This window comes from Eschrichtius robustus, chromosome 12 (genome assembly GCF_028021215.1).
Source record: "Eschrichtius robustus isolate mEscRob2 chromosome 12, mEscRob2.pri, whole genome shotgun sequence".
Lineage (NCBI taxonomy): Eukaryota > Metazoa > Chordata > Mammalia > Artiodactyla > Eschrichtiidae > Eschrichtius > Eschrichtius robustus.
The window spans coordinates 75,062,307-75,085,235 of NC_090835.1; the positions used below are offsets into that span (position 1 = coordinate 75,062,307).

The 22,929-nt window shown below is 49.0% G+C and overlaps 3 protein-coding genes and 1 non-coding gene across 5 annotated transcripts; 2 read left to right on the plus strand and 2 right to left on the minus strand.

Annotated features, from left to right (window-relative positions):
- Positions 1-568: 568 nt before the first annotated feature.
- PRICKLE4 (prickle planar cell polarity protein 4) lies at positions 569-6,430 on the plus strand. The gene is made up of 7 exons (XM_068557609.1): positions 569-613; positions 2,605-2,752; positions 3,262-3,369; positions 4,069-4,206; positions 4,500-4,703; positions 5,279-5,483; positions 5,956-6,430. Exons 2-7 carry the CDS (start codon positions 2,618-2,620, stop codon positions 6,327-6,329), a joined length of 1,164 nt encoding a protein of 387 aa, XP_068413710.1. The 5' UTR covers positions 569-613; positions 2,605-2,617; the 3' UTR covers positions 6,330-6,430.
- A 312-nt stretch (positions 6,431-6,742) lies between these two features.
- TOMM6 (translocase of outer mitochondrial membrane 6) lies at positions 6,743-8,230 on the plus strand. Its single transcript, XM_068557610.1, has 3 exons — positions 6,743-7,041; positions 7,585-7,689; positions 7,912-8,230. The coding sequence occupies exons 1-2, from the start codon at positions 6,914-6,916 to the stop codon at positions 7,679-7,681; spliced, it is 225 nt and encodes a 74-aa protein (XP_068413711.1). The 5' UTR covers positions 6,743-6,913; the 3' UTR covers positions 7,682-7,689; positions 7,912-8,230.
- Positions 8,231-11,214: 2,984 nt separating this feature from the next.
- USP49 (ubiquitin specific peptidase 49) lies at positions 11,215-22,446 on the minus strand. 2 transcript variants are annotated; one of them, XM_068558246.1, is made up of 5 exons: positions 21,088-22,446; positions 19,245-19,449; positions 16,352-16,460; positions 15,593-15,798; positions 11,215-14,645 (listed from the first exon to the last, which is right to left on the minus strand). In XM_068558246.1, the coding sequence occupies exons 1-5, from the start codon at positions 22,408-22,410 to the stop codon at positions 14,455-14,457; spliced, it is 2,034 nt and encodes a 677-aa protein (XP_068414347.1). In that variant the 5' UTR covers positions 22,411-22,446; the 3' UTR covers positions 11,215-14,454. The 2 variants fall into 2 exon arrangements, with proteins under 2 accessions (XP_068414347.1, XP_068414348.1); XM_068558247.1 differs by lacking the exon at positions 11,215-14,645 and having other exon boundaries at positions 15,507-15,798.
- On the minus strand, positions 17,019-17,091 carry TRNAW-CCA (transfer RNA tryptophan (anticodon CCA)). The gene has a single exon. It is a non-coding gene; the product is annotated as a tRNA-Trp (tRNA).
- Positions 22,447-22,929: the final 483 nt, after the last annotated feature.

The window sequence follows — 22,929 nt, forward strand, 5'->3', positions numbered from 1 at the left end:
GGGGGACCAGAGGTAGAACCAAAGGTTTCCACTCCCAGGATCAGAAAAAGGACCCGAGCGGCGGGCGGGGCGGGGGAGAAACACGAAAGATTGGGGGAGGAGCCTGTAGGGATGGAAGGGAGAAGGGCAGGACGAGGGACCCCAGGAAAGGCCTGGGGACAAGGGGGAGGGAATTAGGTGGGGTGGGGACACACAGAGAGGGGCGGGGCTAGGAGACAAGAAGGAAGGTCTGGGGGGACCTGCAGGCTCTGAAAGGCGTTCTGTTCCGCGAGTGCTTGAGGACCCGGCATAACGATGGCTCCCGATGGTCTGCTCCGCGCCCGCCGGGACGCGGTCCCAGTGCTAAGCCCATGGGCACGGGGGCAGTGGAGCCTGCACACTTTCCACCCGAGATCCCTCAAATGCTTTCCTTCAGTCGGCAGCTCTAGGCCCCTCCCCCTGTCCGGCTCTACCAGCCCCGGAGGGGCTGGCAGGGCCCGCGTGGGGCGTGGGAGCGGAAGGCGCGCTCCCGGGGCGGGCAGAGGCGGGTGTCGAGGCCTGAGGGTGGGAACTGGGTGAAGGGCCCGACGGCAGGGTCTGTCCAGAACTGCCCGGACAACAGCGCGCAGCGAGGGTGAGACCCCGGCGGAGTCCCGTCCCTTCCCCTAAACTCCCAGCAGCCAGACTGGGAACCCCAGCTGACTCGGGAACCACACCGCGTCCCACTTCGGAGGTGGGCCCCGCATGCCCAAGAAAAAACTTTGGGGATCTGTTGAGAGGGCACTTGGCGGGACCAGACACTTCTCTTCCCCTTCTTCCTCTCACTGTCCCGGGAAACCTTCCATCCCTTACACCCTCCTCCTCCCCCGCCACTTCCCAATCCCTAGACTCTGCACTTCAGGGCAGGGGTGGGTTGGGAAGGTGGAACTCCTGAGACTAGTTACACCTGCGCGGGGGCGGGGAGGGGGTTCAGTCTTGTCCCTTTTGTAAGGGGGGAGGGGAATTCTGGAAGGAATCCAGCACGTAAGTGGGGTCCAGTGCTAAGTGGACGTGGAGTTATGGCTCCCTGGGGGGATGAAGGGTGAGGGGTGAAGACTGATTTCTGAGTGTTGTTCCTGTGTGGGATGATTTCATGCAAACTAGAACTAATCTGGAAGAGAGGGTGCAAGTTTCCTCTGGGGCCCGATACCCTGCTTCGATGCCCACCCCCTCCCCCAAGCATCTCTTGTTGCCTGGAGCCCCAGGGGACATGGCTACTCCTGGCCCTGGGTGTGAACAGCCCATCCTGGCTGCCTTCCACAGGAAACCTGATCTGAGGGACAGAACAGGAAGGAAGCAGATGGGTGTGGAGCCAGGAAGCAGGGAAGGGTGGCACAGGGCGGGGGCTCCGGGCTGAGAAGCACTATAATTGTCACAGTCCAAACCCTGTCCCCAGCCCCAAAGCTGGGTCTTATAGAGGCCAGGGATTTGGTGGTGCCCTCCTGTGCCCAGCTGCCGTTAGAATCCAACCCAGCTCTCAAACGCAACCTCCTCCTCTAAAGCTTCCCTTAGCCTTCTAACGTGACCTCAGGCAAGTTTAATCTCAGTTTGTTTCAGCCGTAAAATGGGATAATAGAAACTACCTCACAGGATTGTTGTGAGGATGGACTATATTATGTAACATGCTGGAAAAGTCCCTGGCACAGGGTAAACATTCTAGAAAAGTTTCCTCTGGTTTTTTTTTTCTTCCTAGGGTGCTGTGTATATCTGCCCAGAACCCTGGCCCCATCCTGCCTGGTTTCATCTGTGCCTTACCCAGTAGACTATGAGCTCCTTGAGGGCAGGGGCCATCCCTTTTCTACTTCAGTAGTCACCTCCTATCCCCAAGATACTGTGGCCATACCAGGGCTTGCCCAGAGGAGGGCTGAAGAGATGCACTTTGAATTATCCAATGAAGTTGCCACTAGAGATAGAAGATAGAAGCACAGGATTTCGTCTGTCCTGGAGGAGCTGATAGACTAGATGAGGAGCTGAGAGAGACACAGGGAGCAAAGAGAAACATTAGGTGCTAAATCTTGTGGCACCCACTGTACTTATTTCTGGAGCTCGGGGAAAGGACAGCTGGTATGAGCTGGATAGGCTGAGAAGGGCCTCCCGGTGAAGTGGTCCTTTCACCCAGCCCAAGCCTACAGCGGGAAAAGCAGGGAGAGGTGAGGAAGTAGGCTCACTGGGTGCTGAGTGCACAGTGAGAAGTGGTGGGAGCTATGGCTGGGGAGGTGGGGAACAAGGGGCCAGTCTAACCAAAGGCTCACCAGAAAGGCAAAATGCCCTCTCCTTCCACTATGGGCCTCCTGTTTCCTCCATCCCAATCTTGGGAGACCCCAGAGTTTGAGCTTCAGAAACTCTGGAGGTGAAAGGTTTGGCCTCAAGATCCGGCTCTGCCATTTACTAGCTGTGTGACCTTGGGCAGACCATGTACGCTTTCCAAGCCTCAGTTGGGCCATCTGTAAAATGGTGATAAGAATACCACCTGATTCACATAGCTGTTGGGAGGCCTGAAGGAGATAACGCCCATAAAGCATTTAGCCTGCCTAGCACACTGTTGTGGCCCAATAAATGGGAGGCGTCTTGTTGTTTTCTGTGCAGACTTTCGCCACCAATGTCACTGCTGAACTCTGGCTGGCCCCACCGAGGGGAGAGGCTGACCCCTCCGGAGCCAAATTCACCAGTCAACTCAGACAGCAACCCAGGTCACGGGCCAGAGGAGGACCCTGAGGAAACCTCTGCTCAGGTGGTAGGGGTCCTGCCCTTCCCTCTGAGACCAACATCCCCTCCATCCTTTGGGCCTCTTCCCATTTCCACCAAGTGGGAGGTAGTTAGCCTTTGTGCCCAACTTCTTGCAGCCCTTTCTCTTTGCAGGAATCCCTGTCCCTACAGCCCTCTCAGGACACAAGGGTTCGACTTCTTTAAACTTATCCACATGAATACATGAATACTCTCCTAGGGGGTCTGTGTTGTCAAAGCAGAACCTAGGGACTTTGGCCCTAAGGCGTGAAAGGGGCGATTTCAAGCATAAGAAGGAAGCTGTTTTGGAGTGTGCCCCCCCTAACCTGCCTCAGTCAGACCACAAACATGGGAGTGGATCAGCTGTCCTTGTGATCTTGAAGGAGGATCCTCCAAATGGAGGGGGGTGCTTGGATGTTGTTCCAGATTGGCGAAGAGGTGGCAATGAAGAGGGAAGGAAAGAAGGGGAAGGAAGGAAAAGCCGAGCTCTGCTTCTCTCCTTTTGCTGCGTTTCCTCAGGATCCTGAAGTCCTGAGCTTGGGGAACCCTGGCCTGGACACCAACCAAGCCCCCAGCTGGCCTGGACTCCGGACCCTCCTGCAGCAGCTCCCTCCGCAGGACAGCGATGTGGGTCTCCCTCTCCCCAGCTTTCCTCTCTCTTGCCTCCCTTTCTTTACTTACCGTGGGAAGAAGTTTGGTCCAAAAGGCAGGGGACGTGCATTTAAGGCCTAGCTTTGCCACTAATTGGGGGAAGTCATCCCCCACCCCCAGCCTGAGCTTTCACAACTACATAATGGGTGCAGTAACATCTGCTCTGCCCACCACAATGCTTAGTTGAAGAGCAAATGAGAAAATGGACATGACCAGCTTTTGAAACTGATAATGGAATGTACAAATGTAGAGAGTATGGTGGTTAAGTATTTATTGAGGGCCTATGTGTGCCCAGTCTAAAGGCTTACAGTTCAGCTGGGGAGGCAAGGCAGGAGAATAGGGAATAAATAGGGAAAATACAGTGGGAAGTGATATTAAGCTACAGCTCATTGGGAGCCAGGATCTAAATATATGGAGATGGGCTAAGTGCTGTAGGGCTGTCAGGACCTGAGCAATCACCATTCTTGGGGTGGGGGCAGTGAGACGGAGGTGGACTTATGCCAGTTCTTTTCCCTCTTTCCCTCTCCTCAGTGCCCTTCTGTGCTGTTATCTCCTGCACCTCCCTGAGGTTTCACAACCTTCCTTTGACCCAGCAGCTAAACCTCCCCTCTCCAGTCAAACTTCAACCTTGCCTGCTGGGGCTCTCCCGGTCACAGTGGACATCTGTTTCTGCAGGAGCGCTACTGCCTGGCCCTTGGGGAGGAGGAGCTGGCTGAGCTGCGGCTCTTCTGTGCCCAGCGGAGGCGGGAGGCCCTGGGACAGGGGGTGGCCCGCCTAGTACCTCCCAAGCTTGAAGAATGCACCTGTGAAAAGGTATGTAGCACCCTCCCCCCAATATTCCCCTTCCTCCTCTTTGCCCTCTCACTTCTTCAGAAGGGGCTGGCTTCTGGGACTCTGGAGGGGGAAAAGGGGTTTGGGGATTGACAGTTTGGCAAAGTTTAGGAAAAAGGGAAACCAAATTTAGGGGTTCTTCGTGGAGCCTGCAGTGGAGGTGGGCTTGCCAGAATATGGGGAGAACAGTTAGGTTGGGGTTGGGATGGAAGAGCCAGGAGAGAAGGTAGGAGGGTGGTGTGGCCTCTGACCAGCCCAGCACCCGCACCCCGCAGTGCAGGGAGCAGCTGAGGCCAGGGGAGTACGGAGTGTTCGCAGCTCGGGCAGGAGAGCAGCGCTGCTGGCACCGGGCTTGCTTTGCCTGCCAGGCCTGTGGCCAGGCCCTGATAAACCTCATCTACTTCTACCACGATGGGCGTCTCTACTGCGGCCGTCATCACGCAGAGCTGCTGCGGCCGCGCTGCCCGGCTTGTGACCAGGTACAGCCTCGAGGGGAGGGGCTGGAGGGGGTCTGCCCAGGGTCCAACGCGGCAGATGCAACGGGACACCTCTTCCAGTACCACGGAGTGGGGAACAGAGAACTAGGAACCAGCCTGGGAACTTTGTATTCCCTTTGCTCTGACTTGAGCTCTGGGCACCTGGGACTCGTTGCCTTTGTGCCCTCCCTCACCGCAAGCAGAGTCTCCCAAATTTTCTTGGACTGAAAGAATTTCTCCAGAGCGGGAACTCTTAGACAGACGTTCATCTCAGTACGTCGGGTGCCCAGTGCGGGCCTGCTCCTGCGAGAAACTCCCTCAGTGTCCGCACAAGAGGCTGCACGGAACCCTGGGTTGGGCGTCCAGGAGACCCAGGTCGCACTTCTTCAGGCTGTGCCACCGGCTAGCTGGGAGATCCTGGCTAAGCCAATCAGCCCTCCCCGCATCCGAGAGTGGTTGAGTAGATCAGATGGGAATGTCTGTAGACGTGCTTTAGCGTCAACTGGGTATAAGGCGTGGTTACTGGATGAATGAATGAGTGAATGAATGAATGAGCCGTTCCCCTCTCCCTCTCCCAGCTGATCTTCTCCCGCCGCTGCACTGAGGCCGAGGGACGGCGCTGGCACGAGAACCACTTCTGCTGCCAGGACTGCGCCGGGCCCTTGGGCGGGGGACGTTATGCCCTGCCGGGCGGCGGCCCCTGCTGCCCCAGCTGCTTTGAGAGACGCTATTCGGATGCCGGCTCGAGTCCGGCCCCGACAGTGGAAGGCAGGGCGTCCCCGGGTAAGAGAGGAGAAGGTGTAGATCAAAGGGGAAGGGGGCAGCGGCTTGGGCTGGGCTGAGGAGGGGTTCTCCCGGGCTGGGACCCTCGTCCCGGTCCCACGCCGTCCCGCCCCTCCAGCAGCGCCCCCGTCCCCCCCACCGCACCCCCAGACCCGAGCCTCGGGGCCCGCAGCTCTCACCGCGCGTCCCTGGCCGGAGCGCTCCGAGGGCCTCCAGAACCCACCCCGCGCCGCGGTTGAGGCTGCGGCGCGGGACTCGCTCCTGGGCTGGGTCCGCGGCCGCCCTCTGCTGGGCGGAGGCGGGGAGGGGCGGGGAGCCGGGAGAGGACTCACCGCGGCGGCGCGCAAGGCCCGGGGGCGGGGCGGGAGGCTGGGCCCCAACTGGGACTGGCTTCTGGCGGCCGCCCCGCCCGGGTCTGGGAGAGGGAGACTCGCGGCTCTGAGATGGGCGTTTCTGACCCGGCCCGGAACAGGGGAGGCGGAGCTCGGCGGAATTGAAGACGGGCACCGCGCCCCGCGGAATGCCGCGATCATCTCCCGGGCAGCCATTCTCTCTACTGCCGCCAGCTCCAGTCTGGAAACCCAGAGGGGGATGCTTGGATCCAGCCCGGAGCAGGAGTGTAGAGCTGGGGACCAGGCGGAGAAACCCAAAGGGCAAGAGCAGGGCTGTCCAGAGACTCCCCTTGATCCCAAGGAGGACGCTTCCTGCGCCACCTGCTCTTCTTCCTCTGAATCGGAACCCGAAGGCTTTTTCTTAGGCCAGCGCCTTCCCCGGCCCTGGGAGACCCCTGGCAATCTCCAAGCTGGGGACAGCGACACCTCCAGGAAGCACTGCACCATTTGCTAGTGGCGTGGCCCGGAAAAAGGGTGGCGGGGGAGGTGATCTGTAAGGTGAGAGAGCAAAGCTCTCCTCCCCCTATAAAAATCCTAGACTGATCGCCATCAGGGCCATGGCTGGGAGAGGCGGCGAAATGACAAATTTGGAGTGCTTCCTTTTAGCCCGCACATTCTATGACTTTTCATGGAGACTCTGGGGGAGCCCCATTCCTCAGAGCTACGCATCCCCTTTTGAGTGAGACCCTACCCCAACCCCACAGGCTGGGCAGCCCCATCCTCAGCATCCTCCTCCTGAGCCAACGAAGTGATCACTCAGAGACCACCTGTGACTGACAGGGTGGGCCAGCCGAAGGCCAGGAGGGAGCCGGAGGTGGAACCCGACCAGGAGAGGTTGTAGCTGGACGGCACTCCTCTCCCGGCAGAGGCCGCGGACTGGCAGCCCGGGAGTTCTCACTCCAGGCGTCTGACCGAGCTCAAGCCACTGCGCCCCCTGTCGGCGAGTAGCCAGCGGCAGTGCAAGACCGGAAGTTACGTGATCTGCTGGCGCCGACAAGGGGCGTGGTGAGAGACCTTGCGGAGCGCTGTGGTGCTACTATGGCTTCCAGTGGGGCCGGCGTGATCGCTGCGGGCTCGGCAAATGAAGCTCCCGAAATTCCAGACAACATGGGAGACTGGCTTCGGGGCGTCTACCGCTTCGCCACCGATAGGAATGACTTCCGCAGGTAACCGAGGCACGGGAACTTGGTCGCTCCCCTGCCCTTCGCGCACGTATACATACCTGCCAGGTTTCCTTCTTCGCCGAGGCTGGGCCCTCCGGATTTTTTACACCGCCAATATCTCGGCCTTTTCGTGGCTCTGGCTGTGCTTTGCTGAGGTCCTTGACCGGGAGAGTTCCCGTGCGGCCAAAGCGCTCCTTTCAGTCACCGGGCTCTGTCTAGGGAATCTCACCCTGCCCGCGGAGACCCGGGGAGAGGAGGCGCCAACACGTAAACAGGCTTTTCGGCCCTGGACGAGTACTTAATTGGGTTTTGCATTTGACCCTACTCTTATTAGACGTAGAAACGAACCTTAAATAACCATGTGGGTCTTGCGCAACCTATTATGTAACGATCGATGCTCTTGCGATTCTAAAGTGTTTTTGCATTGGGAGGGGGTGGTTTCCAGGGTGGTGATGGGAAGCTTCCCCCCACCCCCCAGCCCACCTTTCACTGACCGAAGACACGTGACTCAGTGACCACAGGGTTAAAGGGATGCATTTTTTCCAGGAACTTGATCCTCAATTTGGGACTCTTTGCTGCCGGAGTTTGGCTGGCCAGGAATTTGAGTGACATTGACCTGATGGCACCTCAGCCTGGGGTGTAGCCGTAAAGGTAAGCATTAACCACTGTTCTGCCTGTTTTAGGAGTCCTAGAGACTGGGAGAAGAAATAATTTGTATCAGCAATTCACAAAGTAATAGATAAGAGACTTGATGTAAAACCCTTGGCTATTCCTAGTTAGATGTGTCTCCAGATGTTCCAAGGGATTTGAGTCTCTTACCAATTTCCCTCTAGTAATTTTACATTTCTAATGCCACCTGTTGTCTGATTGTAGACACATGGAACCCCTGTGCTGTACTTGAACCTTCCAAAAACACAGCCTCTGATCTGTGACCGTCACAAGACTTGCCCTGATGGCGGCTGAAGTTTGATTCAGATGGACACCTTTCCTTCCCTGCTTGATTTCCTTTTCTTTGCTGAGTCCACTCAGAACACCCTTCTCTGGTCAGCAGGTAGGGTTCAGCTAAAGTGTTGTCCTGTGTTCTGTAAAGTTCTGTACATAGTTCCAAAGTTTCTGCAGGGGATGATCTTTGCTCTTGTCCTGAGGAATATTCTAATGGTATTTTAACAAATAAAGACTGTACACAAAGACAGCCATTTTATTCTTTTAATAAGAAACTTCGGCTTACAAAAACAAGGTGTAAAAAGTCAAGATTTACAAAAATCATAAAAACATGATTTATATTTCACACTCGAGAGAGACAGGAACAAGCCCCAAACATGGATTGTAACAGAGATGGTTTGCTTCATATTAAAAAAGAAAAGGAAACCGTAGCCACCGTTCATTGATGTTAGCATAGGATGAAGCATATTGTTGAGGAATTTCCATTTTTGAGCAGTACTAAGGGAAGAAGTCATTTGGTGTTGCATAGCATTTTAGTGCACCGGCTGGGTTTTCCAGGCACCAGGGAGGCATTGTTGCTGTAGTACAGTGGGATTTGAGGGCAGTGAGGTGCAGGCAGAGGCAAGGTGTAAGTAAGCCTGGGCAGTGGGTACTGAAGTGACACTGCTTGAGGAAGCTGCTTCCTTCACAAGGAAATAGATTATTTTCTGACCGTAAAATTCATGGTAGTGCCACTGTCCAGGAGTTTGGGGTTCTTTGGAAATGGAATATGTAAGGAACTGGCATGGAAAGAATCACATAGGCTTAGAAAGGTGTGGACACAGTGACAGGCTCCCCTTGGCAATTTTTCTAGTTGATTTGCTCTACTAGGCATTTAAAAAAAATACATACTACTTTTCTGTGCCGAGTCTCTTACGGAACTGGTATGGGATTAAAGGACATGAATTGGAAAGGAGGGTCAGTATAAATGCACCATAGTGGCCTAATTGTTAGTTGACAGGTGTTGTCTCTAGCAATCTGTTCACTAAAGGTAAACAGAATAAAATGGTCCTTCTTGATCCTGCTGGCATAAATGTAATTAAGAAAGCTGTTAGAGCATTAGATTTTTTATATGTTAAAGAAAAGCACCATTCTCTTATGAGCATTAATCAGGGAGGAGGTCTCATCTCTCAGGAGGAAGGAGTTTGAGCTTGTGTGAATTTAGGTCTGTGGCTGGCTTAACATGAAGGCAGGATCCTTTTAAGAGTCTACATGGGGACCACAGATGCTCTGACAAGTTTATATCTGATGGGGAGAGGTAACATACATGAAGCAAGGCTTAGGTCTAAAGCCATCACCCCCGCAAATGGTGACCAGGAAGGAAACTTTTAAGTCCCTTCAGCCTGCATCAGACCACTGCGCTAAGACTAGAAATACCAGCACCTCCTGTTCTTTACAGGAGTGAAACTTACATCCTTGAAGTCTGCTACCTGATCTATTCATAATTGTGAACAGTTCTATTTGATAAAAATTTTCAAAGCTAAAAATCAAAATCTGGCCAAAATTAAAGACATGGCAGCTTCCAAAAGCATAATTCAAGTTTCATTTAATATTTAATGTTTTAGCTTCAAGTAACAGTGCCACTGTTGGTTTATAAAGCCATAAAGCTGGTAAGGTAACGTTTCATTTAAACTGGCTTAATTCCTGAAAGTGGTAAGAATTTAGCAGATTAAAGCTACCAAATCTACAATTTCCTCAAATTTTGATGAATAATTATTAAGTCCATAAATGAAAGTGCTGGCTTTCATCATTCCAACACAACATTTCTCCTCAAGGGAAGTCAGTTTCACATCCTGTCATATGGTGTTTAGCCCAGGCTAGTTAACACCGTATGACAGGATATAAACACATAACATAGTATGACAGTACTATGAAACTCTCTTACACAACCTAGTTAGATGTGAAATAGAAACATGCCAGCAGAAGTTAGTATGGAGAAAGTCCACAAAAATGACCATTCACTTCAATGCTCTAGTGGCTGTGGTGTACTTAGAGCAGTGCTTGGGTTGAGTACACAGTGGTTAAAGTCAGAGCCCTAGACCAAGAAAATGGTGAATTTAAACGTGGAAGATATAAACTAAACTCACAGTCATATTTAGAAGGCGCTTTTCAGCTTTAGTGCTAACTTCAAAAAAGAATCTGAACCACCAGGGAGATTCATACTTACCTGGTAACGAAACTAAGTGGCCACGGGAGGTTTTATTCCAAAGATACAATCTCCTCACCTAATTAGGCTGAGGGATCCAATTATTATATGTGCTTTGAGTGGTAAGCTTTTTAAACACCCTTTGGTGAAGTCTTGGAAACCTTAAGGTGGGAGTAAAAGGAACATGCTGTGTTTATAGCCCTGCAGGTGAGCAGGCTGGGTCTTTTCCCCTTCCACAGCCACTCAGCACCATCCCAGTCAGCAGCTGCCAGGGAATGGGGCTGGGGAGCTGGGACAGGTTCTTTGAGCCTTCTTTTTTGCATATTACACAGTGCACTGGCTTGCCTTACAATCTAAAGGTTCACATATAGGGGATTGTGTTCTACACTGCTTCCTGAAATTTTGTGCAAAAGAACTTCAGAACTAATGAAGGTACCACTTTAGGAGGAACCGTTTTTATTTGACTTCTACCATACGTTGCCCAGCATTAGAAAAACTAAAAGACCTTTTTCTGAATATTTGTGCTCTCCGAATCAGCTGGAAAAGCAACCCTTCCACTTATAAGATATAATCCCAGATAGGAATACAGTATATGTTTAGGAAGGGGTAGCCCTCCCAGCCTGATTTTAAAAAGGCCTGAGTTAATGTTTCAAACATAAAAGGGGTGGTAAAAAAGAATGGGGTACACAGTCTGCCCTGAAAAGGAGACATTGATGAATAATCAAACACAAAGATTTTGGATATTACAATAAAAATTTCAGAACTTGCTGGTAAGAATAATTTGCTTTCACACACACAAGATATGAAATGCTTTTAAAAAGTCTGACACCAAATGTCCTTTACGCTATACAGACCCATTTGCCACTTGAAATGACAAGAAGGAATCCTTTCCCTTAATCTTTTCAATCCCATGCAAACCATAATTGGGTACAAGGCACCAAATTTTATGAATCGTATAAAATTAGTTCACAAAGCTTTATCAGTAAGTAAAACGAACTCCATTTCTCCCTCCCTGCCCACCCACATCCCAACCCCCAACACCCAACCAAGTTTTCATTCTGTACTACTGTTGACCTCTCTTGTGTTTATGCTGGGACCTGGCTAGGGCCATGCTCCACTTCCAGCCAACCCACCTCATTAGTTCTTGCACTTTGATGGAACTGTAAGCATAGCCTGAGCAGGGAACTCATACAATCACTGACTCTAGAAGCCTTGCCATTAAAAACAAAAATAAACTCTGCTATTGAGTCCATAGGACACATTAACACTTCTGTAGTTTCCAATTTTATTCATGACATTGTAAGAGACATCTGGAAATTCTTTACAGTGTGGCATTGCCCCCATCAGCCTGAGAGGGACTGGATGAAAGCAGGCAAGAGGTCTGCCCACCTTTAATTAAGAGCTTCAGTTCCTGGCCATTGAGGGCATTCCTAATCTTTTTTTTAAAAAAAAAAAAAAAAAACACACTAGCATGGATGCTGTCAGAGGCAACCACAAGTATGAGGATCAAGCTAGATTGAGGTAAAATCCTTTTTGAGGGGCCAGGGTGCATTCATCTTGGCTGGCTACAGCAAAAAGTAAACACACCAGCCAACTACAAAGGGTTCCTAGAACGGGACTCCAACTACTTGTCTGGGAAAGAAGCAGGCTGGAAAGGTTCAGTTAGGAGATCTTGGGTTTGATTTGGCAGCATCTAGTCAACTTCTACCCGGTTCTTATTTTCTTCTCCTTACAATGTTTCGACTTAAAGTAAGATGCAACTAAGAAATTCATCTACTTCCAGTATGTAAATAAATTAAAGGCAAAGGGACATTTCCCTCACAACAGCCACTGGCTTATGCAGCAGGAAACTCTTTTCTTTAATTAAAATTTCCATAAATACTAACTTCTCAACAGCGTCTAGTGCTGCTGCCTCTGGGTACCTGAGGTGTCTCACTGCAGGGGCACCTTCAAGTGTGTGCAGCTCACTGAGGACTCTGGTATTGGTTTCTATTCCAACTCATTTTAAATGATTTTGTTAATTTGATACAATGTGTGCTCAGCTAAGTTAAGCACTTATTTTACAAAGTCCTTTGCTTAATAATCCTTAATACTTGGTATAAAACTATTTTTAAGAATTAAATTTGAAGATCTTTTAATTTTCTATTAGATGTTTGTTTTTCTTGTTTTCCCCTGGACAGCCTGAGGGATGAAGCAGATGCTCTATTAGGACTTCTCCATTTGTAAGTTCTCTTTTTCTAGAATGATAAATACAGCATTCAATGAAAGATGAGGCACAATTTATATTTTCCTTCCCTTTTTACTCTCCTTGGGTTTTTTTGAGTTAATGCGCTTTTCTCTTGCCACAAAAAGTCATCACCAATCATGCCAACTTAAAAATGTGGATCTAGGGGATACAGCCTCACGTCAGAGCCTCTGACAGCATGGGCAGCTGTGACACTTTAAAACAGTGTCCAGGTGAGGGTAAGCCCGGGCCAAGCTTGTACAAAGAAGCCTGCAGTAGACAATACAAACCAAATAGCATAAAAAATGCCATACGCTATCGCTTCCAAATAAAAGCTAAATATTACAGAAACCTCACAGTGTTGGAAAAAGCAAGTTTAATTTAAAATATAGTCACTCCTCTTCCTTATCAGGGTGAGCCATTGTCTGTCTGATTTCCTCCAAGTCTCAGTGCTGTCTGGCAGGTCCTATGGGAGAATTCATCTCAAAAGAGGTCAACAGCAAATGCTACAGATCTGCTCGGGAAATGTGGTTCCTCAACATCGCTAAACCTTTGGCTCTCATTCTTCAGCCTTTCTTTTCCCAACTTCCCATCCCTCCCCAAACTCCCTTCACATCTATCCTCTTCAGGTGGCAACTGTACTTCTACCTGAATTGAAATGTTAATATGACATACTCAGTCAAAAGATGAGCATTCAGAGTGACAGGCTGAGGCGGGCTGCAGCACTCCCACAGTGAGAGTTACGGTTTGCATTCACTTTTACTAGTGAGTCTAAGCGAAGGACTGAAAAGGGAAATTCAGTGGTGCCTGATAGGGCAGAGAGTTTCCATCTGGGCAATTTCATGCCACTTAGAAACTGACCCAGTTTAAAAAAGAAAGATATATTTTACTAGCACTGGAGTTAAGGACAGGGCACTCTTGCTTTTTTCTCTGACGGATTGAGTGTGGGTGGGTAAAGAAACAGTAGGGATTAGCAGATTTTGGAGGAAACAGGCCAGGGCTGTCAACAATAAACTGTTCAGACATACAGGACGAGGATTCCTAAGCCTTAGAAAAGCAAAAGCTCCCACATCTTGTGAACAGGAAATAAGCTGCAGATTAAAAAAAGCTGCATGCTGCACCAAGGTGAAGTGGGTGACAGGCATTTAGATAAGCCCTGGACCACTGGCTTCCCCCCACCCCCACCCCCTGAGTTCTGAGAAGGCCTCAGACAACTGACCCAAAGACCAATTTAAACCAAACTATGTGCTTGCCCTAGACCTGAACCAGGGATTTGCTACAGAACTAGGTAGCCAGGAGTGCCCTTAGGCTCAGTGTGCCACAAAGAACATGTCATGTACCAGTTTCTTGCTTCCCCATGTGAACTGCTCCTTCTTTAGAATGAAGGGATGTTCATGCCATCTCAGAAGATGTGGTATGATTAAATGACAGCAGCAGCCAGGGAGAGTATGACACATGAAAAACCTCCCATTTCACGTGGAGAAATTTCCTCCATGCATCTCATTCCACTCTTCAACTGCTATCCCCTAAAAAAGGAAGTCTGCAGACTTTCAACCCTTGAGGGCTACTTCCTTTGTAGGAAAAAATCCTTAGACTTCACCTCCTGCCTTGGAACCAATCCTATCCAGCAAGCTGCCAGCCCAGGGCCCCTCCTTGCGTGCTCTGTCGAGGGCTGCTCACATCAGGAGGGTTCTTCTGGTGCTGCAAGGAGTCCTGATTAGCAGGGGAATCATGTAATAGCAAGAACATGGCTGGATATGACCAATTTACTCCCTCTTTCCTCCACCCAGATCCCTCTATATTCAGAAGCAACTGATGAAAGAGTCTTCATAGAAGTTACTCCTTTTGATTTGTTTTAACGAAGGAGGGAATTTCTAAACCCATTTAAAAGAAAGTTGCTACAAATTTTATGATAGCACGTGAGCCACCTGGCATCTTCTGCTCTAGACCCAGTGAGGCAAACCTAGTAATCTGTTCCTGCAGTAAACCTTATTTCCTATACGAGGAAAGATGTATAGAAACCAATAGTTTAAGAGCAAGCCAGTCCTTGATACGTGCCTCCCATTCAGGGGAAGGTCCGTGGTCTGCCCTCATCGTTGTTGCTGGACTGCACCTGAGTTTGGAGTTGGGTTTCTGAGATTCTTGCATTGCCCTGAACTGTTCTTTGAGTGTAAAAAAGGATGTAGGCTTGAGTTTTGCACACTTCCTCGACACTGCATACATTCAGCTTTGAGTCATTGCAGTGGACCCAAAAACCTAGGAAACCAAATGAAAGAAAGAGAGAAAATGACTACCCAACTTACAGTTCAGTCACCAGGCAAACGAGGAGATGAGGAAAAGGACAGAGGAGTTCTGAATAGAGCCAACCCTTGATTGTTGGTGGAGGAAGAGAAAAGTAAATGAAACCAACAGACTTCCCTGAAACCACTGGCTTTAACCCCACAAGCCCCACCACAATACTGCTTGTAGTATCGACCGACTATAATTTTTGTCCTCATTTCATTTCATTCAGGCTTCTTTCACTGCCCATTAGGGTTTTCTACAAAGACAGGAGATGGGGGGCTAAGAGATGGGAAGAGGAGGAGGAGGAGGAGGAGAGGGGAAGTGTAAATAGAGAGAAGTGATAAAGGAAAACTTAGAAGGAATAAAAAGTTATTTTTTACAGGCTCACTCTGGCCACCCCAAGGGCTGAGGGGTTCAGGATGGGTACACTACTGAAAACACATCTGCAGTCCACCTGCCTCAGCGCAGTAGCTGGGAGGCTCTGCTCTGAGGGCAAGGACTGAAAGCTCCTTGGAAAGGGCCCTTGTAGTAAGTGCTCAGTAAGTGTCCTCAGCTTTATTATGAGCTGAGGCTAGTGAGATTCCATGAAGTTAGATAGGTCATATTGTCTCTGCAAAACCAAGAATGAAACTGAAGTCTGCAGCAGAAGTATTAATAACAACAATAACCTCTAGCATTAACTGACCATTACATACTAGACACCGTGCTCAGCACTTTTACATGTTAGTTCCTGTCAATTCTTAGAACAATCAAATGTTGTCACTTAGTGATATATCTAAAATTTGAATCCATCTTTCGTAATTCTTTCCACTGGATTTTAATGTATGTAATATCCCCCTATAGATTAAATAAAAGGAATGAAATGTGGACAAACCAACCCTTTTTTGTGTCCCCCACCCCACAGAGTAAAGCGCACGCACCTCCCTCTGTGTTGTAGCAATAGGCTGTGTAGTGTCCTGAGCCAAACCCTTTCCCGTGATGCATGACCACTGCGGAGAGATCATAGGCAAAGGTCTCTTTGTCAAGAGAGGAGAGCATGTCCCTGCAGCAGTAAGGTTCCATGGTTAATACCTGGTCAAAGACGACATGGACCCCAATCTTCTCTCGGTGATTACGGCCAGACCACCTAGAACATGGATATAAACTTCTTACTAGTAAGAAATGGCATGTGTGATCAGAGGTAGAGGTAGGTAAAACAGGGAACGGAGAAAATTTAACCTTCTGGATTTGGTTTTCTTTCACAAGACAGTGGTAATCAATGTTCACATAAATTTCCTGTGAATACTGCATGTTCTCTGAAACTAGAAATCCCCGAACAAGCAGTTCAGGCAATACTCTTTTTGTACTTTACCTCCTGCCCTCCTTTTCACAGATTATCTCACATTTTATTCTGAAGATGAATCTATAAAAGCCCAAGCGAGGCTAGAAAATGTTCAAGCACAGACACCCAAGTGCAGGCTAGCTGATTAAATAGGACCATGAGAGCAGAAGCCCAGTCCTGGCCCCCGACATCAGCTTGCTTCACTGGGCACGAACCATACACTCCATGGAAAGCGTGAGGCCTCTAGGGAACAGGCTTCTCCTCCCAACACCGAAGAAGACATTTGCCTTCGCCAAAGCCTTTGAAGTAGCTATTCCCACAGCTCACAGCCACCTGGGACGCCCCAGAGCAAGCTCACCTGAATCTTTTAAGGTGCAGCCGGAGGACCTGAGGTAGTCTGTAGATCATTAACTGCTTTCTAGCTTCACTCAGAACAAGGGGTTTTGGATTGGATTTTCGTCGTTTGCCTATATGGTTTGGGAAGGCATAAGACATAGATTGTGAGGAGACTCATTCTTTCTGAGCTATGGCAGAGAGTGACTTGCCACTTGATATGCATTCTCCTTATTTCTCAGTATTAAACCTCAATTATATTTGGGGGAGCAATGTGACCCTCTCTAAGACTGCATTTCCCAGCCTCGCATGCCTGCATGGAGTGGCCATGGAAGTTCTGGTTGAGGTGAAAGGAGTGATTGTGTGGCACTCTTGGGATGGCTGCTTAAAGAAGGCTGACTCAGTTGTAAGGTGCATCTTTTGTCCTTCCCACTGTCTGAAAGGAATCTCAGTTTCCTTTCCTGTGAAATGGGGGATAATGCATATATTTCAGGCTTAGGGAAAAGGTAAGAGGACACAGAATTACTAAAGGACAGCGTGTTTAAACAGACTTTTTCCCCATGTGAATTGCTTGTGGCCTATACAAATATTTAGAAAAGAAACTTTGCTGGTTTTATATTTTTTTAAAAAAAATATTTATTTATTTATTTGGCTGCACTGGGTCTTAGTTGTGGCATACATGTGGGATCTAGTTCCCTGACCAGGGATCGAACCTGGGCCCCCTGCATTGGGAGCATGGAGTCTTACCCACTGGACCACCAGGGAAGTCCCTGGTTTTATATTTTTATGCCGTACCTATTTTCTGAAACATGTTTCTTGGTAACAGCACACTGCTAGACATGCAGGACAAGGCTGACAGGCTGGCCAAATACACCCAGTCCAAAGCAGAACCAGTGCTTGAGACTCCAATTTTGTTTCTAAAGATACTGAATTGTGGGTGAAATGCATTTCTAAATTACCACAAGTAAACAGTGGAAATGAAGTTCTCTTAATTTCCATCAGAAGCCTTCTCTATAACCATTTACTGATGACTGCTCTGTTTTATATTAATTAAATCGGTGAATGGATGGGAATATAAAATTAGTGGTCCACTGTGGTGCCTGCTAATTGTCTTTGAGCTGTTGAAATCATGGTCTCAGTGTCTGAAGAGCTTGGCATCTGATTTCGAAGTCCTGTCTGTACCACTCGTGAAAGGTAGCAAGTCACAGCCAGATGACATATCAAGGAGCTTTCCGTGACAATAGGATGTGTAGCTGTTGCTTCTCATAATAGACTGCAGCTTTTACTAGGGCTGGTAGTCATGATATGTGAGAGCATGAGCGGAAAGAGAATTCAAAGAGGGGCCTGGCCTTATTTTCCATTCCTGTTCACCAGCAGATTTTTGAAAATTACTACAGCTCTGCCTGGGAATCTTGGCAGTGACTGCTACTCTCAGCAGAGGGAGTAAGTGAGCTAAGATGAAGACAATAATAGAATATGGCTTTGTTTCCCTAAAATGAAATTCACAAAGAAAAAGATACTACTGATTCAGCTGAGATTGATCAGTTCTGTCTCCCATTTGATTAAGCTGGCCACACAGAAAGGTGGAAGACTGATAGGTTCGAAACTTTCACAAGCAACAGATCAATGCATCTCATCCCTTCACCATAGCTTTCCTTCCCTGCTATTTGAACCTGTCTATAGAAATACTGAAAAATGGGCACATATGGCAACCAGAAAAACAATCCTTTCTTGCAAAAATTAAAAAAGAAGTATTTCTTGCCTAATCTATCAAGTCCAAGAATGATAGAGTTAAGGCTGTTAACATCCTTCTGTTCCTTACAAGTATAAAGCTTTATGAATCACTATTTTAAAAAGAAAAAACAATGTTCTAGTAAGATAATTTAAGTCACTGGCTTTATATCTCAATATGGAACAGGATAGGTGAGTTTATGGTTAACCAAATGAAGCACTTCAAATTTTGTTTTAAAATGGCAAAATGATAGCAGGTATGACTTGATTTTTATCCTGATTCTTCACAGAGAACAGGTTTCCCACAATGTACTACTTTAAAAAGCCATGTGCAGAAGTATTAAAAGGGCTACCGTAAAATTATTGTTCCCAAAACTTGTAGTCCAGACTACAGTATGGCTGCAAATTGATTTCAGATCTCTACACAATCCATTCATCTTAGTTTCCAAATCTCTATATGCCAAAAACCCAAACATCAGCTTCAAAGTATTTGCTCTCCATTTCCTCTGTACATGCTGGGTTAGCAAAAGCAGTAAGTGTTAGTGTGGTAAGACATGGGGGTGGGGATGGGGGGTGCATAAGATCCTCACAGAGCCATATGGAAAAAATTCCACTTTACAATTAAAGCCATGACAGAGAAATACTTCCTTATGACCCTTCTGAGATGTGAACCTTTCAGGTATGTGAAAATAACTATGAAGCTGCCATACAGCAATGCACCATACAACTTCCTTTCTTGGTTTCATTGTACTTTAAATCTACAAATTCAGGACAAAAGCACACTTTTCTGATACCATAGCCCTCAAACAGGCTATGCCACCTGAACTTTAAATAAGAACTGTCAGACTCTGTATTCATGAATTTAAGCAGGACCCCTGTACACTATGAAGCTAAGTACTCAACATTCTTGGAGTCCCCATTTCAGGATCCATACTTTCAAATGCCTCCCAAGATAACTAATGTCAATCACAGCAGGAGTCAAAGGAGGCCCAACTCCTAGGTTTTGTTTTGCTTTTTAACATATAATGTCCATATGCTTGTTTTCAGGAAAATAGGAGAAAAAAAATCTTTAAAAGATGCTTTAAAACCACTCAATATTACAGTGTTACTTTTGACTAAAGTGGCAAATGAAACACCTTAAACTGATATTCCAGTTACACACACCTACCCCTCCCCCCAGCACTCACTGTTACATTGGTCACAAGCGTAGATTCTCCCTTCCAGGGCCTCTGTCTCTGTGAACTTGGCCAGCATCTCAGTGAGCAGGCACTGAGTCTGATTCAAAGGGATAAACCCCTTTTCTATGCAGTGATAGCGTTCAGGGAATTCCAGGGACAGATCCCAAAAGGGCTCGATGGTATTGGATTTGTAATTGCATGATACACATGTGACCTAGAATGAAAAGATTGGTTTACAGGTTATATAACTTCCATGCTTCCCACATACATTTTTGCTAGCACATAACAACCAAAACTAAGTGTATAGTTTTCCAAAAACATTTAACTGCAATATTAAAATAATAAACATAACTTTAAGAGAATTAGAGCATATTACTTCTGGTATGTATCTCTAACCATGACGCTAGCTGGAACTGGAAAACCACACAGCACAGTTATTACTACCTACCCCTTTCTCTCTTCTCTCATAAAGCATGCTTTGCCATTCAATGCTGCAGTATTACAGATGAAAGTTACCGTGGAGTCAAGGCATCATCAATCTGAGATGGAGAATTTGCAGATTCCTGTCTGCTTCTCTCATCCTCATACTCTTGTTCTCTCCAGACTTTGCTCCTTCCATCCAGTCCAACTTGCCTCTCTTTTTGCCCTTGTTTCTTGCAGCATCCCTACACTGATCCCTGTGTTCCAAGAGCCTCAAAGTACCTTGTGATTAGACCTCTTCCCCCGCTGTAACCTTCCCAGATGCACCTTTCTTCCTACAGACCCTCAGGGGGGTAGAGGGAGGGCCGAGAAACACTCCCCTTTCACATGCTGAAAAACAAAAGTCTAAATAAACTTCCTCTTCCCATCCTACTCATCATTCTTTTAAAACCCTAAATACCAGGACACAAAACCTCAGTAGCATAGTGTAGAGGTTTTACCCGAATTTGTTTTTTTTTTTTTTTTTTAATGTGTGTTTTTATTTATTTATTTATGGCTGTGTTGGGTCTCTGTTTCTGTGCGAGGGCTTTCTCTAGTTGTGGCAAGCGGGGGCCACTCTTCATCACAGTGCGCGGGCCTCTCACTATCGCGGCCTCTCTTGTTGCGGAGCACAAGCTCCAGACGCGCAGGCTCAGTAATTGTGGCTCACGGGCCCAGTTGCTCCGCGGCATGTGGGATCTTCCCAGACCAGGGCTCGAACCCGTGTCCCCTGCATTGGCAGGCAGACTCTCAACCGCTGTGCCACCGGGGAAGCCACCTGAATCTCTTTAAGTTGCCCACCTCTTTGCCTCTACAAATTCTTTCTGCATATTCTCACAAAGCCTTATCTGTGAGTCTTCACTCATGTCCTTAGATGGCTAAGGAAATGAAAGGTAATGGGGAACAGGAGGGAGACTTGCTTACCCTTTGGCATCCTCCTAGCCACCTCCCTCCCTTGTATGTAAAGAATGCCTTGGAAAGTAGAGTGCTCTTTCAAACAACTATGGAACCAAGGTTATAGGCAAACTCTTCAATTTCCTAAAACTGATCAAAGGATGGCACGTCAACAATGGGTACTTGATTAGAACAATGGGAATATTATATTACTCGTATCATCATTAAAGATTAAAGACATTTACTGAAAGTGAAATGATATGGCAAGTTAAACTAAAAATCTGCCTGTTAAGACAGGAGGCAAATTCACCAACAAGGCCGTCGCACAGTACAGTAAAAGGTACAGTGGCTGCCCTCAACTATGCATAGTTATGGCAAATGTCGGCTACCCTAGTTAGGCCAACAGCCTGGGGGAGTGATACGCACGGGAAGCCTAACTACTACACCAGCCCCGCTCCAGTGTGGTGGGCAGCTGGGGGTGGGCTGGGCACACACCTACCTGGCTGAGTAGCTGCCCGTGAAATATGGTGTTCACCACCTTTAAGACCTGTTTGGTGAGCTTCCTCTGGGAGAAGGGGATGAGGATCCGGCGCTTGGTGCCCTCGGACTCGAGTTCCTGCTGCACTTTGTGCAACAACTCGCAGAGAAACTCCTGCGCGTCCTGCTGGTCGTAGCCGCGGAAGGCGGGGATCAGGCTCCACACCGAGTGAAGCATGGCGAAGGGCGACACCAGGGCCCACTTCCCGGACCACATGACGCGGAAGAGGGTGTGCAGTTCGTGGCAGAGGGAGATGTGCTTCGAGCTGGGCTCCTTGTTCTGGATGAGTTCTAGGCTCCTGCTGAGGGAGGCCCCGCCATTCAAGCAGAGGCCCTCGAGCTCGCAGGCCTCGGCCCCGTGGTTCCTGGGTGACAGTTCGGTGGCCGAGCTGCCGGCCGGCCTGCCCGCGAGCGGGGCCTTGCCGTTGGCGGCCCTGGGAAACAGCTGCTCCGTCTTGGACGGGTCGAGGTTCAGGAAGCACTCACGGAACTTGCGCAGGTGGCTGAGCACCTGGAGGATGGAGTTCATGTAGCAGGTGTTGCCCAGGTTGCGCAGGCCCGTGACGCCCGGCGCCATGGCGGGCGCGCGGCGCGGCGCGGGGCGGGGCCCAGCGGGCGCGCGCGGCGCGGCGGCGCGGGGCGCGTGCAGCAGCAGGCGCGCGCTCTTGCGCGGAGGGGAACTGGCCAGCTCCTCCAGCAACCGCCGCTTCACCTCGCGCCGCCGCTGCCGCGCTGCCTCCTTCTTGCGCTCCAGCGCCTCCTGCCGCCGCCGCTGCTCCAGCTTGGCCTGGCCCCGCGAGGTCTTCTCGAACCAGAGCCGCAGCGTCCGGGCCAGCAGGCGCTGGCGCCGATACCACAGAGCCGTGAGCATCTGCGGCTGTCCCTGAGGAGCGCGCTGCGGCGGGACGGCGTCCTCGCCCGAGGCCATGGACCGCAGCGTCCGCCCGCGCCTCAGCGGCGGGTCCTGCGTCTGGCCCCTGACCGCCAAGAGGGAGCTTCTCAGCAGCTTGAGGTCCCCTTCCGGGTTGTCGTTGAGCACGTAGTCCTTGCACAGGTAGCAGAACACGTAGAGATCCCGGACCTCCATGGCTAGCGGGTGTCCAGTCTTTTCGAAGTGTTTGAGGGCGTGATCTTCGATGTAGCGGCCGCAGGCCACGTGCGAGCACTTGAGACAAGCCCACACGGACTCGGTGGTGGCGCACTCCCGGCAGCACCACTTCTGTGGGTTCAGGATGGAGTGGTCCTGGGCTAGCCGCAACCGCCCTACATGTTTGCATCTATCCATGTCTTATGGAAGTCTTCACTCTTTCAACCTGTCACGATTAGGGCCCTCGAAGAGAGAGAGAGAGAGAGAAAGAGAAAGCTTTCAGCAAAATATTTTCCTAGAAAAAGGCTTGCAACCGGCATTTTCCACTCAATATTCATTAGTTTTCAATTCAAAACTGGTTCTTTTGGAAGGAAGTTTAAAAAAAGAAAAAGAAAAGCAATTTTGGCATAGACTGGGTATAACAGAAAGACAGTTAAGTTCCTTAAAAAGACAGAATCATAAAATACTAAACGACAGACCTTAGCCCTAATGTGTAAGTTTACATTTTCCAAGGCTGTTTAAATTCTTGAATATCAGCTAATTTTTACGTAAGGCTGATTTGGAAATGTCATTACCCTTATTTCACATTGCACCCAACTGGCCACCAGGGGAAAGAAACTTGTATTCTGAACCATCTCTGAATTGATGATGTCCTGGAAGTGAAAGCCTCTCTGTCTCATACTGACAAGATCCTGGCTGCATGCAAAAAGGGACAGG